Source organism: Tachyglossus aculeatus, chromosome 12 (assembly GCF_015852505.1).
Source record: "Tachyglossus aculeatus isolate mTacAcu1 chromosome 12, mTacAcu1.pri, whole genome shotgun sequence".
In the NCBI taxonomy this organism is placed as follows: Eukaryota; Metazoa; Chordata; class Mammalia; order Monotremata; family Tachyglossidae; genus Tachyglossus; species Tachyglossus aculeatus.
Window position 1 is genome coordinate 22,895,786 of NC_052077.1, and position 17,531 is coordinate 22,913,316.

A 17,531-nucleotide genomic window follows, 5' to 3' on the forward strand; every position below is an offset into this window, starting at 1 on the left:
CTCACCTGTATTTTCCTGTACATCTGGTTGTTTAGTTTTAGAACGTGAGATTCCCTTCCCTTCCACCATAGTCCTAATAAGTGGATATTTTAAATCTACTCACATGTTTGTAGAGCATTCTGGGATCCCTGGCTGGAGGGCACTGCACACAAGAATAGAGTATCATTAATATTATCATTATTATTGTTGTTCTTGCCACTGTTAGAGTTAGAGCAGTTTTCTAATATGAAAACACCCCCAATATTTACCTTGCTTGGATTTTCTTCTGTTATGGCACCTTACCAGGGAAACAGTCAGCAGAGAGAGTAAAATCAGTAGCACTACTGGAATCCCCAACTTTAATGTGAAATCCAAGTCTCTGGATTCCCCTGGGTCAGGAGAGGGAATCGATTCCAATTCAAAGCCTTCAGACTCCCCCGACCCAGAAAAGGTGGTCAGTGCCAATTCTGCGTCTACAGACCCCTCTATGCTAGGGGAGGGAGACAACTCGAAGGACTCCTTACTCCCCCCGGGAGGAATGGGCATCACCGTAGGAGTTCCAGTTATTTTAGAAATGTCATCGCTGGGTTCCGGTGTAACCTCGGAGGATTCGTATGTGGTTATTGAAGATTCACTCCAACCTGAAAAACACATTTTTTTTGTTCTTTTAACCATATTTGTTATGTGCTTACTATGTCTCAGACACTGTTCTAAGAGCTGGGGTAGCATCAAGTTAAGCACACTGGATCAGGCCCTGTTCCGCATGGGTCTCGCAGTCTAAGTAGGAGGGAGAACAGCTACTTCATCCCCAGTTTTCATTTGAGGGAACTGAGGCGTAGAGAAGTTAAGTGACTTGCCCAAGGTCACGCAGCAAGCAATTGGCTGAGCTGGACTAGAGCCCAGGGCCTCTGACTCCAGGCCCAGGCTCCGGCTCTCTACATTAGGCCACGCTGCTTCTTGATCTGATTTGTACAGTTTGGCAACTGCAAGCCTTTCACGTTTGAGCAGCCAAACTGGATCTAGGGGCAGAGCAAACCAGTTTTTTCGGGATGATTTTTTGAATTTCCATTCAATCAATATATCAATCAATAGTGTTTATTGAGCACTTATTATGTGCAGAGCATATGGGAGAGTACAACACAACTCAGTTGAATTAACAGACAGGTTCCCTTCCCATAACTACCTTAGCCGGAGGGAGAGATAGACAGAAATATGAATAAGTAATGTGTAATATATTATTTAAAGATGTTTATTCAATCATATTTAGACAGACAGTAATATGAATAAGTAATTTATAATATATCACTTAAAGATATTCATTCAATCATATTTGTTGAGTGCTTTCTGTGTGCAAAGCACTGTACTAAGCACTTGGGAGAGTATAATACAAGAAGAAACAGACTCATTCCCTGCCACACAGTCTAGAAAAGAAGCTCACATGTACATAAGTGCTGTGGGGCTGGGAGTGGGGAGAATATCAAGTGTCCAAAGGTCACAAAGAGTGCATAGATGATACAGAAGAGAGAGCGAGTCAGGAAAAGGAGGGCTTAAGCGGGGAAGGCCTCTTGGAGGAGATGTGACCTCAGCAATCCTTTGAAAGTGGAGAGAGTGGTGGTCTGGCGTACACGGAAGGGAAGGGAGTTCCAGGCTAGAGGAGAAGATGTGGGAAAGAGGTTGGTGGCACGATAGACATGATCAGGTCACAGTGAGTAAGCTGGAGTTGGAGGAGCGGAGTGTGCGGGCTGGGCTGTAGTAGGAGATTAGTGAGGTGAGGTAGGGTTGGGTGAGCTGATCGAGTGCTTTAAAGTCAATGGTAAGGAGTTTCTGTTTGATGCGGAGGAGGACGGGCAATCATTGGGGGTTCTTGAGGAGTGGGGAGACATGAACTGAACATTTTCATCCCACAGCCAGTGACATGCCTGAGGCCACCGTGGTGTCATTGGTCTAATTCAGCGCTTACTAAGCCCATCAGGTCACTGTAAAACCTACTGAAAACCACCAGTATAGCCAGAATGCAGAGAAGATGGAGCCAGGTAGTGCTCCCTCAGCTTTTAAAGGAATCTTAGAAGCTCTGGGGGTTTAGAATGAACTGAGATTGGGTGGGATGTCTGGGTTTCAGGGCTGGGCTTTATGGGGTTGTGTGGCTCTGCTGAAGTGAGATTACTGGACAGCTGCCTCCCTGGGCCCCTTGGAAAAAAAAGATACATATCAAGGGCTTTGCCTAATTAAATCCCCCAGGGCAGCCTCCGATTAATCAGAAAGCAGCCTCGGTGACAAGATTTTAATTTAATAAAAATTTTTTTAAAAGCTTTAGGAGAGCTCTTCTCCAGCTGGACATCTGGTCCTTGATTAAGAAGAATTCCACTGAACGTTTGGGTGAGGTCACAGGGCCTGGTCTCAGGGGCTTGCCCCCCACCCAGAAAGCTTTCCTAGCCAGGGGATGAATTATCTGATAGCTGTGCAGCAGTCCCAAGGAACTGAGCCGATAACAACGACGGCAGGGTGGGGAGAGTGGGAAGGGAGCTCTCCGTCCTGTTACTGTTACAAAGCCAGGTGTCCCCAGCCCGGGCTGATCCCATTGGGGTGGTCTCAGGGCAGGGGAAAGATGAGCTTCCACTGCCAGAGTCAGCCAGGGCCGCATGAGCTTCCACTGCCAGAGTCAGCCAGGGCCGCAGAAGCTTGGATACTATTGTATAGCGCTTGATTAGATTGCTAATGGCTTTTGCAGCACATTACTGTCTTTCCTTCCATGCATCACACCTCCTTGTCTCAAACAGCTTTCTCTTTCTCCTTCAAGGTTCTGAAGCAAATACTGACCTCACTCAATCAAGAATGAGAGGCTTTAGTGAATGGCTATTGCAAATTAGTGCCATAGGCATGCTGCTACATTCACAGTGTGATTAGGCCATGCTACAGAATAGCTGCTTCAAGGTAATAATAATTATAATAATAATGGCATTTATTAAGCACTTACTATGTGCAAAGCACTGTTCTAAGCGCGGGGGGGATACAAGGTGATCGGGTTGTCCCATGCGGGGCTCACAGTCTTCATCCCCATTTTACAGATGAGGCAACTGAGGCACAGAGCAGTTAAGTGACTTGCCCAAAGTCACACAGCTGGCAATTGGCAGAGTTGGGATTTGAACCCATGACCTCTGACTCCAAAGCCCGTGCTCTTTCCACTGAGCCACGCTGCTTCTGTGTAACAAGGGTGGCAACTCTTGTAGTCTGCTACTCTGCTGTTGTGAGACGAGAGACCCGTCTGTAAGTGAAACTACTGTAGGATGATGTGGCGTTCTTTGATTTCTCTCGCAGGAAACACCTTGGTTAGATGAGTCAGGGCACAAATTCAGAGCAGCTTCTTGTCTAGGAGGATGCAGAAGAGGGGACAGTAGGAAAAAGGATGTCAAAAGTACGAGATACTTAGGGACAACTAAAGAAAATGAAAACAGGCAAAGAAGAAAGCTGAGAAGCAGTTCTGAGGAGTCTTTAGTAACCCTATTTACTTCAGGCGATTTGCCAATGGCTTGGTCTCCTAGCCACTGTAACAGCTGATGAATGATCTAACTTCACACCTGAAGAAGACAGTTGTGATGGTTTCTTTGAATACTTTTTACATCTGGCATGATTTTTCCTCTCCCTCTCTCTCTCTCTCTTTTGTTCCGTGAGTCTGCCCCCTTTTCCTGTGCAGCTTTTATCTCCCTCTCCCTCCTCCACATACACTTGGACCATTCCTCACTGTTTTCACTTTGTCTTCTCCATACCACCACTCTCTCCACCTTCAAAGCATTATTAAGGTCACATCTCCTCCAAGAGGCCCTCCCTGATTAAGCCTTCTTTTCTCCCTCTCCCTTTTGCATCATCTATGCACTTGGATCTGTGATCTTTAGAAATTTGATTTTCACCCCAACCCCACAGCACTTAAGGACAGATCTTTAAATTATAGATTATAAAGTATTTATTTATATTAATGTCTGTCTCCCCCCTTAGGTTGTAAGCTCTTTATGGGCAGGGAACCTGTCTGTTGATTCTGTTGTATTGTACTCTCTGGAGTGCTTAGTACAGTGCTCTGCACATAGTAAGTGCTCAGTAAATACCACTGATCGATTGATTGATACTTCCATAATGAAAAGTCAGCCTTTTCCCTCCCTAATAGCTTTGATTTTCTTAATAATGAGATGAATGAGCTATGGGTCAGTGGGACCCTATGAGAAGCGGCGTAGCTTGCGGAAAGAGCCCGGGCTTGGGAGTCAAAGGTTGTGGGTTCTAATCCTGGCTCCACAACTTAGCTGTGTGACCTTGGGCAAGTCACTTCACATCTCTGTGCCTGAGGTACTTCATCTGTAAAATGGGGATTAAGATCTGTGAGCCCCATATGGGGCAACCTGATTACCTTGTGTCTACCCCAGTGTTTAGAACAGTGCTTGGCACATAGTAAGCACTTAACAAATACTATTATTATTATTATTATTATTCTGAGGGCCCATCCTGACTTTGCAGGTTTGTCGCACGTCCCGATGTCCTGAAGTCCGCAACTAGGAGAGAGCAGTGTGAGGAGCCGCTGCAGCAGCAACCTTGTCCTAGCAGAAACAATGATTATAAATAATAATAGTGATATTTGTTAAGTGCCTACTATGTACCAAGCACTGGGATAGATACAAGACAATCAAGTTGGACAAAAGCCGTGTCCCACATGGGGCTCAACGTCTAAGTGGGAAGGAGTAGGACATAATCCCCATTTTACAGATGAGGAAACTGAAGCACAGAGAAGTTAATTGACTTGTCCAAGATCACACAGTAGGCAGGTAGCTGAGCTGAGATTAGACCCCAGGTTTTCTCACCCCCAGTCCAGTGTGCTTTGCCCTAGGTAACCCTGCTTCTCAACCTCAACTGCATTGCACCTGAAAACAGGAGACACTGTGGTGAATGAAGGTGGAGGAAGTGGTGAGTGGAGAGTGGCAGAGGGAGGAGATCTGCTTCGGCTGCTTCTGTCCCCTCCATCCTTATCTTTCCCCCACAGCCTCTTCCTCGTCTCCTCCTTCAATATCTCTTTTTTACCTACTGGAAAGGACACTTGGGCAAGTCACTTAAAATTTACAAATGAGGGAATTCAGACATAAAATAGAGAGGATGATGCCTGCCTCTCCCTACTTCACAGAATCTTGTGAGGATAAATGAGATCATTGGTGTGCAAGCTCTCGGGAAAAATAAAAATAGGGCTTTACAAATTGAAGACATAATTTTTCTCATTATTCTCCTCTCTCACTCCCCTTCTATCTCTCTCTCTCTCTCTCCCTCCTTCCCTCCCTCTCCCTCTCACTGTCTATTCATCAGGCTGTACCCCATCCTGCTTGACTTCTCCAAAACCTAGTTACTTTAGTCAAGGAGGTCTGCTGGAACCAAGGAGAACCAAACCCTAGCAGATCACTCTTCAGTTATCAATAGCATTTACTGAGTACCTACTGGGTCTAGAGTATTGGACTATGTGCTTGGGACAGTTGTCCAGCTAGCAGTCAAGAATCAATTGCCCTTCCTGCTCTCTGAGAGAAAAAGAGTGTGCTGAAACACTCATGTAATTATCTTGTCCCTTTCTGCACTCCCAAATCAAGACAGTCTGCCCCAATTTCTAGTCAGTATAGGTGACATCATTATCTTCTCTGCACCTCATTCTAGAAATCCTATTGCCATCTTTGACTCTTCCTTAATTTGTTTGTCCATATGACCCACAGATGCTGCCTCCTCTATCACCACCCTATTCCACCTGGTCCTTTCTCCTGCCACTGGCTCATTTGTAAGGAAAGGAAATCTGTCATCCTAGATAGACCAATCAATCAATCAATCAATCGTATTTATTGAGCGCTTACTATGTGCAGAGCACTGTACTAAGCGCTTGGGAAGTACAAATTGGCATCACATAGAGACAGTCCCTACCCAACAGTGGGCTCACAGTCTAAAAGGGGGAGACAGAGAACAGAACCAAGCATACCAACAAAATAAAATAAGTAGGATAGAAATGTACAAGTAAAATAAATAAATAAATAAATAAATAGAGTAATAAATATGTACAACCATATATACATATATACAGGTGCTGTGGGGAAGGGAAGGAGGTAAGACGGGGGGATGGAGAGGGGGACGAGGGGGAGAGGAAAGAAGGGGCTCAGTCTGGGAAGGCCTCCTGGAGGAGGTGAGCTCTCAGCAGGGCCTTGGACGGGGGCACACATAAGGGATCAGCCAGAGGAAGGGGAAGGGGGGAAAAACGAAAGAAGGAAAATTGGAAAAGGGAGAGAAAGGGAAAAGAGGGCAAGAGAGGTGAAGGATGGGAGAGAGACCATGGGGAAAGGAGGAGAGGAGCAAGGGGCAGCCCTGACAGAATTCCTGTGCCCCCATTTCTACCCAGGCCAACGTTCCTGCATCTACCGAGGTCCAAGTGGCAGCACTGGTCTCCCGTGAACTGGCCCATCCTGGGCCACATCTCTGATGAGGCTGCTCTGTCCGCCCACACTCCAGAACAGGTTGGCCACTGCTGCCCGGGACCGGCTCCCACTGTGTGCGCAACGTTGGGCTGCGCGTTTGGGACAGCGCGACAGGGCCTATTGACAGCTCACCTCCTCCAGGAGGCCTTCCCGGACTGAGCCCCCTCCTTCCTCTTCCCCTCATCCCCCTCTCCTTCCCCCCCACCTTGCCTCCTTCCCCTCCCCACAGCGCCTGGATAGATGTATATATGTTTGTACAGATTTATTACTCTATTTCATTTGTACATATTTATTCTATTTATTTTATTTTGTTAATATGTTTTGTTTTGTTCTCTGTCTCCCCCCTCTAGACTGTGAGCCCACTGTTGGGTAGGGACTGTCTCTATATGTTGCCAACTTGGACTTCCCAAGTGCTTAGTATAGTGCTCTGCACAGAGTAAGCACTCAATAAATACAATTGAGTGAATGAATGAGAGTTTACCTCCTCCAGGAGGCCTTCCCACACTGAGCCCCCTCCTTTCTCTCTCCTTCCTCCCCCTCCCCCCCCGCCTTACCTCCTTCCCCTCCCCACACCACCTGTATAGATGTATATATGCTTGTGCGGATTTATTACTCTATTTATTTATTTTATTTGTACATATTTATTCTATTCTATCTTATTTTGTTAATATGTTTTGTTTTGTCCTCTGTCTCCCCCTTCTAGACTGTGAGCCCGCTGTTGGGTAGGGACCGTCTCTATATGTTGCCAACTTGTACTTCCCAAGTGCTTAGTACAGTGATCTGCACACAGTAAGCGCTCAATAAATATGATTGAATGAATGAATGCCCTCCTCCACCTCTTCCCCAGACCATATCTCCCCGTGTGACCCCTCCCTTGTGTATCGCCCATCCATTTTCTCCCCTTTATTGTTGGGAAGACGTAAATACCTCAAAGATGGAAGAGACACCCTGATAAGCTGGGTCATTGGGCACCACACGGTAGTGAGGTGTCAGCAGCCCAGGCCCCTGCACCTATATTTGAAGTTCTCAAAATCCCAGTCCTTGAACCTCTATCACTAATAATAATGATAATTGTGGTATATGTTAACCACTTACTAGTGCTGGGGTGGATACCAGCAAATCGAGTTGGTCCCAGTCCCTGTCCCACATGGGGCTCAAAGTCTCAATCCCCATTTCACAGATCAGGGAACTGAGGCACAGAGAAGTGAAGTGATTTGCTCAAGGTCACACAGCACACAAGGGGCAGAGCCGGGATTAGAACTTGTGACCTTCTAACTCCCAGGCCTGTGCTCTGTCCAGTAGGGCATGCTGCTTCCCAGAAATCAATCAATCAATCAATCAATCAATCAATCATATTTATTGAGCGCTTACTGTGTGCAGAGCACTGTACTAAGCGCTTGGGAAGGACAAGTTGGCAACATATAGAGACAGTCCCTACCTAACAGTGGGCTCACAGTCTAAAAGGGGGAGACACAGAACAAAACCCAACATACTAACAAAATAAAATAAATAGAATAGATATGTACAAGTAAAATAAATAAATAGAGTAATAAATATGTACAAACATATATACATATATACAGGTGCTGTGGGGAAGAGAAGGAGGTAAGATGGGGGATGGAGAGGGGGATGAGGGGGAGAGGAAGGAAGGGAAGGCCTCCTGGAGGAGGTGAGCTCTCAGTAGGGCCTTAATCATAAATCATAACATTGTTTTCCATTCAGCCCAAAACTACCACTGCCCCTCTAGACACCTGCACTGAAGTTCTTCTCCATTTCAAAGCCGTTTGATCGGAACAGTATCACCCACTTTTCTTCAGACCCACTTCCCTCATAAAGTGCAAATGTGACATGATGCTTCTGGGAGGAAATTTTGTAAAAAGGAAAGAGGACTAGGGTTCATTCTAACCTGGTAATGTCTAGCATTGTTTGAAACTTCATTGCTAAGGAGGAGCTTGATTTTTAATGTAGATATACAAACTTCTCTTTTCACTGAATACGGAACCATAACAAACAGGCTACCACTTCCATTTTCTAAAAAAAAAGAAGCCTATGTTTGAGTGGAACTTTCAACACAAATCCCTCCACACTAAAAGGATCTGTGAGCCTGTTGTTGGGTAGGGACCATTGGGTAGGGACTGTTGTTGGATAGGGATGTTGCAGACCTGTACTTCCCAAGCGCTTAGTACAGTGCTCTGCACACAGTAAGTGCTCAATAAATATGACTGAATGAATGAATCTATAGATCTGCAAAACGCCATTTAACAGTAACCATTCCAAAATGGTTGTTACATTTTTAGTCAAGTAAAGGATATCCACTATTAGATTGATTATTTGCCTATGCTCCTGGGTTCTCTAAATTTCACCAAGACACTCCTGATGAAACATCCATGTTGTTTCTGGTGTTGACAACACCACCATCTGCCTCACCTCTGATGCCCACAAACTTGGCATTATCCAGGACACATAATAATAATAATAATAATAATAATAATAATAATAATAATGGCATTTATTATGCGCTTACTATGTGCAAACCACTGTTCTAAGTGCTGGGGAATTTACAAGGTGACCAGGTTGTCCCAGGTGGGGCTCATCATCTTAGTCCCCATTTTACAGAGGAGGTAACTGAGGCCCAGAGAAGTGAAGTGACTTGCCCAAAGTCACACAGCTGACAAGTGGCAGAGCCGGGATTTGAACCGATGACCTCTGACTTCAAAGCCCGGGCTCTTTGAGCTGAGCCACGCTGCTTCTCAACTTCCCAAGCGCTTAGTACAGTGCTCTGCCCACAGTAAGCGCTCCATAAATACAACGGAATGAATGAATGAATGAAGCACTGTTCTAAGCGCTGGGGGGTTACAAGGTGATCAGGTTGCCCCACGCGGGGCTCACAGTCTTCATTCCCATTTTACAGTTGGAACTGAGGCCCAGAGAACTGAAGTGACTTGCCCAAATCAATCAATCGTGTTCATTGAGCGCTTACTGTGTGCAGAGCACTGTACTAAGCACTTGGGAAGTACAAGTTGGCAACATATAGTGACAGTCCCTACCCAACAGTGTGCTCACAGTCTAGAAGGGGGAGACAGAGAACAAAACCAAAGATATTAACAAAATAAAATAAATAGAATAGATATGTTCAAGTAAAATAAATAAATAAATAGAGTAATAAATACGTACAAACATATATACATATATACAGGTGCTGTGGGGAAGGGAAGGGGGTAAGACATCCCTCTCTTTCAACCTACAGATTCTGTTTCTAAATTCCTGCCGATTCTTCCAGCACATCATTTCCAGAATCTGCCCCTTTCTCTCCTTCCAAAAGGCCATCATGCTGGTCCAGACTCTTGTCATATCCCACTCTGGTCCAAGCACTTGGCTCCTGTATCAACTTCTCCCAGGCCTCCCTACCTCCGGTTTTTCCCCTTCTAGTTCATATTTCACTCTGCTGCTCAAATCATTTTCTTAAACCATCCTGCTGATCTAGTCTCCCCACTCCTCAGAACCCTTCAGTGGTTATTCGTTAACTATCTCATTCTAAAGTAACTATGAAGGAACCAGTAAAACACAGCTAAAAAAAAAAAACCAACCAATGGTATTTATTGAGCGCTTGCTCTGTACAGAGCACTGTAATAACAATAATAATAATGGTATTTGTTAAGCGCTTACTATGTGCCAGGCGCTTACTAAGTGCTGGGGTAGATATGAGCACATCAGGTTGGACGCAGTCCCTGCCCACATGGGGCTCACAGTCTTAATCCCCATTTTAGAAAAGCGTGTAGCAGACCACGGGCCTGGATGTCAGAAGGTCATGGGTTCTAATCCTCATTCAGCCTCTTGTCTGCTGTGCGACTTTGGGCAAGTTACTCCACTTCTCTGGGCCTCAGTTCCCTCATCTGTAAAGTGGGGATTGAGACTGTGAGCCCCACATGGGACAGGGACTGTGTCCAACCCAATTTGGTTGTGTCCTCCCCAATGTTTAGTACAGTGGTTGTCACATAGTAAGCACGTAACAAATACCATTATTATTATTATCATTATGATTATTCTTTCACAGGTGAGATAACCAAGGCACAGAGAAGCTAAGCGACTTGCCCAAAGTTGTACAGCAGATGAGTGATGGAGCAGGGATTACAATCCAGGTCCTTCTTACTCCCAGACCTGTGCTCTGTCCACTAGGCCATGCTGCTTCTCTACTGTACTGAGTGCTTTGAAGATTATAATAATAATAATGATGATGGCATTTATTAAGCTCTTACTCTGTGCAAAGCACTGTTCAAAGCACTGGGGAGGTTACAAGGTGATCTGGTTGCCCCACAGGGGGCTCACAGTCTTAATCCCCATTTTACAGATGAGGTAACTGAGGCCTAGAGAAGTGAAGTGACTTGCCCAAAGTCACACAGCTGACAATTGGCAGAGCCGGGATTTGAACCCGTGACCTCGGACTCCAAAGCCCCTGCTCTTTCCACTGAGCCATGCTGCTTCTCAATTATAACACAGTGGAGTTTGTAGACACGCTCTCTGCCCACAAAGAGCTTACAGTCTAGAGAGGGAGACAGACATTTAAATAAATTACGGATATGTACATAAATTCTGTGGGACTGAGGGTGAGGTGAATAAAACGTACAAATCCAAGTGCAAGGACAACACACAAAGGAAGAGGTAGTAGAGGAAATGAAGGCTTCACTGGGGAAGGTCTCTTGGAGGAGATGTGATTTTAATCCAGTGCTTAGAACAGTGCTTCGCACATAGTAAGCGCTTAACAAATGCCATCATTATTATTAATAAGACTTTTAAGGTGGTCTGGTAATAATAATAATAATAATAATGACATTTATTAAGTGCTTACTATGTGCAAAGCACTGTTCTAAGTGCTGGGGAGGTTACAAGATTATCAGGTTGTCCCTCGAGGGGCTCACAGTCTCAATCCCCATTTTACAGATGAGGTAACTGAGGCATAGAGAAGTTAAGCGACTTACCCAAAGTCACACAGCTGACAACTGGTGGAGCCGGAATTTGAACCCATGACCTCTGACTCCAAAGCTCTTACTCTTTCCACTGAGCCATGCTGCTTCAGATATGAAGGGGAAACGGAGTTCCAAGCCAGGCACAGGATGTGGGTGAGAGGCTGATTGCAAGATAGACAATGTCGAGGTATAAGGAGTGGGCTGGGTTGTAGTAATAATAATAATAATAATGTTGGCATTTGTTAAGCGCTTACTATGTGCAAAGCACTGTTCTAAGCGCTTGGGGGGATACAAAGTGATCAGGTTGTCCCGCGTGGGGCTCACAGTCTTAATCCCCATTTTACAGATGAGGGAACTGAGGCTCAGAGAAGTTAAGTGACTTGCCCAAGGTAGTAGAAAATCAGCAAGGTACTGTCGGAGTGCAAGGTGATTGAATCCTTGAAAGCTGATGGTAAGGAGTTCCTGTTCCACGTGAAGGTGGATGGGTGAGGAGTCGGGGAACACGGAATGAACTTTTTAAGAAAAATGATCTGGGCATCAGGGTGTGCATGGACTGAAGTGGGGAGAGACAGGAGTCATGGAGAGCAGCAAGGAGGCTGAGGAAGTAGTCGAGGGAAGGAGAAGATGAGTGCTTGGATCAATGTGGTATCAGCATTTTGGGATGGAGAGAAGCAGCGTGGACTAGTGGATCGAGAGTGGGCCTAGGAGCCAAAAGGACCTGGGTTCTAATCCTGACTCTCACCACTTATCAACTCTCACTTAATTTCTCTGGGCCTCAATTACATCATCTGTAAATTGAGGAGTAAGTCCGTGAGTCCCATGTTGTTGAGGGCCTGTGTCTACCCTGATTAGCCAGCATCAACCCCTGTGCTTTGTGCAGTGTCCAACACACAGTAAGCACTTAAAAATATCATTGAAAAGGCGGAAAAGACCGATTTTAGTGCTGGCATAGCCCTTCTGATATCTCTTCTGACTCAGCATCTGGTTTTTGGAGTGCCACTGACATCGGATTTCCCCCGAGAGACCCTAGATTCAACGGTCAAGCTTACCTTCCCTCCAAACCCTCAACAGTATCAGAGGTTACAATCCTGCCCCCTTTATCCAGATAAGGTATCCAAGGATCCAGATGAGGTATTTATGAGTATCTGTTAGACAAAAAGAGGTGCTCAGGGCCCTTCTCCTCACCCCTTCAGTTTCCTGATTGACCCGAGATATACAAAAAGCTTCTGTTAGCTTCTGTCTGCTTCTACCCCACTGTCTGCATTGGAGGCTCAGTCTGCGTTTGGTTTTTTTTTTTACAGACAATCCTTAGTGTGGCTTCCCTCTCCCAGCCTCGCTCCCTCCCTACCTCTCCCAAGGAGCCACTGAGAAGGGAAGGAAGCATTTACATGCATCCGAGCCTTGTATACGAATTTTACATGAAAAAAGGGAGGTTGGGCCCCAGACCTTTTCTAAAGGATTTAAATAAAAAGGGACAAATGAGCTTGCTCTATAGGGATTCCCTTCTCACTGCCTTTTCTTAGAAAGCAATTCCCATGGACAATGAGGGAATCCCGTTCTATTCCAGGTTTCCCAAGACTCACCTAAGAACAATCAGGAAATCGTAGTTGGCTACAAGCCTGCCGACTGAGGGGGTTTGCTTGAGTCAGATAAAATCGAGGAAAGAGGAGCAAACCCATTCAAGTGAGTTTTCAGCTTGAAACAGCTTCCCCCACTTCCCCATTCCCCACCAGCAGGAATCGCTGCCCTGGTGCTGTTGTCCAGCAGCTGGAGAGGAAAGGGGGCAATCAATCAATCAATCAATCAATCGTATTTATTGAGCGCTTACTATGTGCAGAGCACTGTACTAAGCGCTTGGGAAGTACAAGTTGGCAACATATAGAGACAGTCCCTACCCAACAGTGGGCTCACAGTCTAAAAGAGGCAGAAGTATGGATGAAATAGGAGCAGAGTTCAATCAATCCAACCAGTTATATTTGAGCACTAACCCTATGCAGAGCACTGTACTAAGCTCTTGGGAGAGTAATGATGGCATTTATTAAGCGCTTACTATGTGCAAAACACTGTTCTAAGCACTGGAGAGGTTACAAGGTGATCAGGTTTGTCCCACGGGGGGCTCACAGTCTTAATCCCCATTTTACAGGTGAGGGAACTGAGGCCCAGAGAAGTTAAGTGACTCGCCCAAAGTCACACAGCTGACAATTGGTGGAGCCGGGATTTGAACCCATGACCCCTGACTCCAAAGCCCATGCTCTCTCCACTGAGCCACGCTGCTACCCTGAGTACACTACAACAGAGTTGGTAGACATGTTCCCTGCCCACAGAGAACTTCCAGTCTAGAAGGGGAGAATTTTGTCTACTGCCTCCAGGGCAACTAGAACTTCCAGTCTAGAAGGGGAGAATTTTGTCTACTGCCTCCAGGACAACTAGCCCCTGGGTTTTGACTCTGACTCTCTGGAACAGTGCCAGAAGGGTCTCCAGGTTCACCCTTACAGGGGCTTTCCAAGAAGCTAATCTAAAATCATAGGTTTAGTCCGCTCAAGAAAGTGGAGTGTCTCATCCCTTTGGCCACTACTTCTGAAGCAGGGAGGGGGATGGAGATTCATTCATTCATTCCTTCAATCGTATTGAACACTTACTGTGTGCAGAGCACTGTACTAAGCGCTTGGGAAAGTACAATAAAGCAATAAAGAGAGACAGTCCCTGCCCACAACAAACTCACATGGGACAACAGTCCAATCAAGTCAAGAAGCAGCGTGGGCCTGGGTCTGGGTTCAATCTCGGCCCTGCCACTTGTCTTTTGTGTGACCTTGGGCAAGCCACTTCACTTCTCTGTACCTCAGCTACCCCATCTAACTCCCAAGCCCGCGCTCTATCCACTAGACCGACTGGGTCCACTGGTCCTCTCCCCATCCTCATCACCCCAATTCCTCTCTCATCCTCCCACCGGACTGTCATAGCTACTCTTGCATTCCCACTGTTCCAAATCCATCCATCCATCAATCAGTGTGGAGAGCACTGTACTAAGCGCTTGGGAGAGTAAATATAACAGAATTAGCAGACATGTTCCATCCATTGGGTGCCCTCTGCTCAGCTGCTTGCTGTGCTACCCTCCGGTTCCTAGCCACCATTCCCATACCTAATGGCCCTTCACACTGGGGGCGGGTGGTGAACTAGTTGCCCTACCTCAGCCCTGCCCAGTCCATTCATTCATTCATTCATTCATTCATTCATTCATTCAATCAGTCATATTTCTTGAGCACTTATTGTGTGCAAAGCACTGTTCCAAGAGCTTGGGAGAGTACAATATAACAATTAAACAGACATATTTCCCCACTCACAATGAGCTTGCAGTCTAGAGAGGGAGACAGACATTAATCACAGCATGGCTCAGTGGAAAGAGCCCAGGCTTCGGAGTCAGAGGTCATGGGTTCAAATCCTGACTCAGCCACTTGTCAGCTATGTGACTTTGGGCAAGTCACTTAACTTTTCTGGGCCTCAGTTCCCTCATCTGTAAAATGGGGATTAAGACTGTGAGCCTCCTGTGGAACAACCTGATCACCTTGTAACCTCCCCAGTGCTTAGAACAGTGCTTGCACATAGTAAGTGCTTAATAAATGCCATTATTATTATTATTAATATTAATAAATTCACAAATAAATTCCCCTGCCTAGGCCTGTGTTTTGTTGTTGGTGGTTTTTTGTGGTATTTGTTAAGTGCTTAGTAGATGTCAGGCACTGTACTAAGTGCTGGGGTGGATACAAGCAAATCGGGTTGGACCCAGTTCCTGTCCCACATGGGGTTTGCAGTCTTAACCCCCTTTATACAGATGAGGAAACTGAGGCACACAGATGTTAAGTGACTTGCCCAAGGTTACACAGCAGATGTTTAGCAGAGGTGGGATTAAACCCAAGTTCTTCTGACTCCCAAGCTTGTGCTCTATCCACTAGGCCACGATCTACTTCAGTATATATGCCAGTGCTGTTTATCCTGATCTCCCATAGTGGTGGTGTATCTGGAACACCACACTACCAATTCTGAGCCCACCATTATTCCAAAAGGTAGAAAGACTTCCACAGGTTTCACTTTGGATGGAGTTGGCCCGGGAGAGACATGTCATTTTGCTTGCATTTTTCCTTCCCCTTTTAACTGAGTCTTGATCATCGGAGGGAAAAAAGAATGGTGAGGATTAAATCCTGTTTTAAATCCTCCAGCTCCTAGCTAGGGTGACTTTGGATGATCAAATGGTGTGCATTAAACCCTCCTTTGGCTCGTGGCTCAGTGCCAGACATTTTAACTTCTTCCTTTGTTTTTCTGCCCTTCCAAGCCATAAATGTGTTGCTCTGCGGAGACACTACATGCGGGTGTCTTCTAATACAAGCTTCAGAAGTTCTTTGAACGGTAAATGTCCTGGGGCCTTGCAGCATACATTTCAGAGGGTTTTGAAGGTGTTACTGGCTCTCATCTCCCCTCCCTAATGCTCCTCTCCCTTCCCTGTGACTAGCTCTCCCGTGACATGGGGCTGACAGGTTAACAGCTGCCCATTCGAGGAGTTTCAGCCGTGCCCCTGGGGAAGGAACTTGGCATAAGAACGTGATGATTGCTGTGAGTAAGTGACTTGGGTTTTTTTTTTTTTTTTTGCAATTTTCAAAGTCAAATGCCACATTGCTCAAGAGATCACAAAGGAAAAGAGGCAGTCTTGAATTACTAGCCACTCCCTTGTGTGTCTTTCTCCACCCCATTGGCACTGACTTCATGGTGGCGATGAAAGGGATCATCCACAGGGCTAACAAGGCCTGGGGATCGGTATGTCACTCTATGTCTTTGTGCATACCCCTACAGCACACATTACCTCCCCCAATCAGCCCCAGTTTATGATCATCATCATCATCATCAATCGTATTTATTGAGCACTTACTGTGTGCAGAGCACTGTACTAAGCGCTTGGGAAGTACAAGTTGGCAACATATAGAGACGGTCCCTACCCAACAGTGGGCTCACAGTCTAAAAGGGGGAGACAGAGAACAAAGCCAAACATACTAACAAAATAAAATAAATAGAATAGATATGTACAAGTAAAATAAATAAACAGAGTAACACATATGTACAAACATATATACATATATACAGGTGCAGTGGGAGCTCATCACTCTGGGCATTTTAAAATGAATGCCAAGGCGGGATTGGCACATGAGGAGCTAGATTGGCATGAGGGGGTGTCAGAAGGAGTGACAGGGGATGGAGAAGCAGTGTGGCCTAGTGGAAAGAGCATGGGCCAGGAAGTTAGAGGACCTGGGTTCGAATCTCAGCTCCGTCACGTGTCTGCTTTGGGACCTTGGGAGAGTCACTTCACTTCTCTGTGCCCCAGTGACCTCACCTGCAAAATGGGAATTGAATCCTACTCCCTCCTACTTAGACTGTGAGCCCCATGCGCGATAGGGACTGTGCGCAACCTGATTATTTTGCGTCTAACCCAGTGCTTAGTACAGTGCTTGGGACGTTGTAAATGCTTCACAAGTTTCAATCAATCAGTGAGTTGTATTTATTGAGTACTTACTGTGTGCAGAGCACTCTTCAAAGCACTTGGAAGAGTACAAGATAACAATATAACAGACACCTCCCCTGCCCACAATGAGCTTATAGTAGGGACTGTCTCTATATGTTGCCAACTTGTACTTCCCAAGTGCTTAGTACAGTGCTCTGCACACAGTAAGCGCTCAATAAATACGATTGATTGATTGATTGATTGATTATAGTCTAGAGGGGAAGATGGGCATTAATAAAAGTATTATTATTATTATTATTACACTCCCAGAGGGTGAAATCATAATGTTACACTCAGGGCCCTGGTTTAGGTCCAGTGGAAAGGGACTACTCTGGGAATCAGAAGAGCTAGGTTTAAAACACAGTTCAATCTGCAGCTGGCTAGACTTGGGCCAAAGCCTACACCTGCACTTTGCAATTTGCCGCACACCTCCCTCCCTATTCGCTTGCTGTCCTCTCTAACCTGGTAGTTACATGACTGACAGAGGTGACAGAGTGAGAGTCACGAAATGCCAGCCACTAGTACTATATCACTTCCTCGGTGTCTGTTCCCCGTCAATGTCATATT

At 45.7% G+C, this 17,531-nt stretch overlaps 1 protein-coding gene across 1 annotated transcript in view; it reads right to left on the reverse strand.

Moving 5' to 3' along the window:
• The window catches only part of TMEM154 (transmembrane protein 154), a 52,606-nt gene that overhangs the window by 28,522 nt on the left and 6,553 nt on the right, over nucleotides 1-17,531 (reverse strand). The window contains exons 2-3 of the mRNA XM_038755250.1: nucleotides 249-620; nucleotides 104-142 (exon numbers count right to left, since the gene is read on the reverse strand). Coding sequence (XP_038611178.1) covers nucleotides 104-142; nucleotides 249-620 — 411 coding nt within the window. The remainder of the gene's footprint in view (nucleotides 1-103; nucleotides 143-248; nucleotides 621-17,531) is intronic.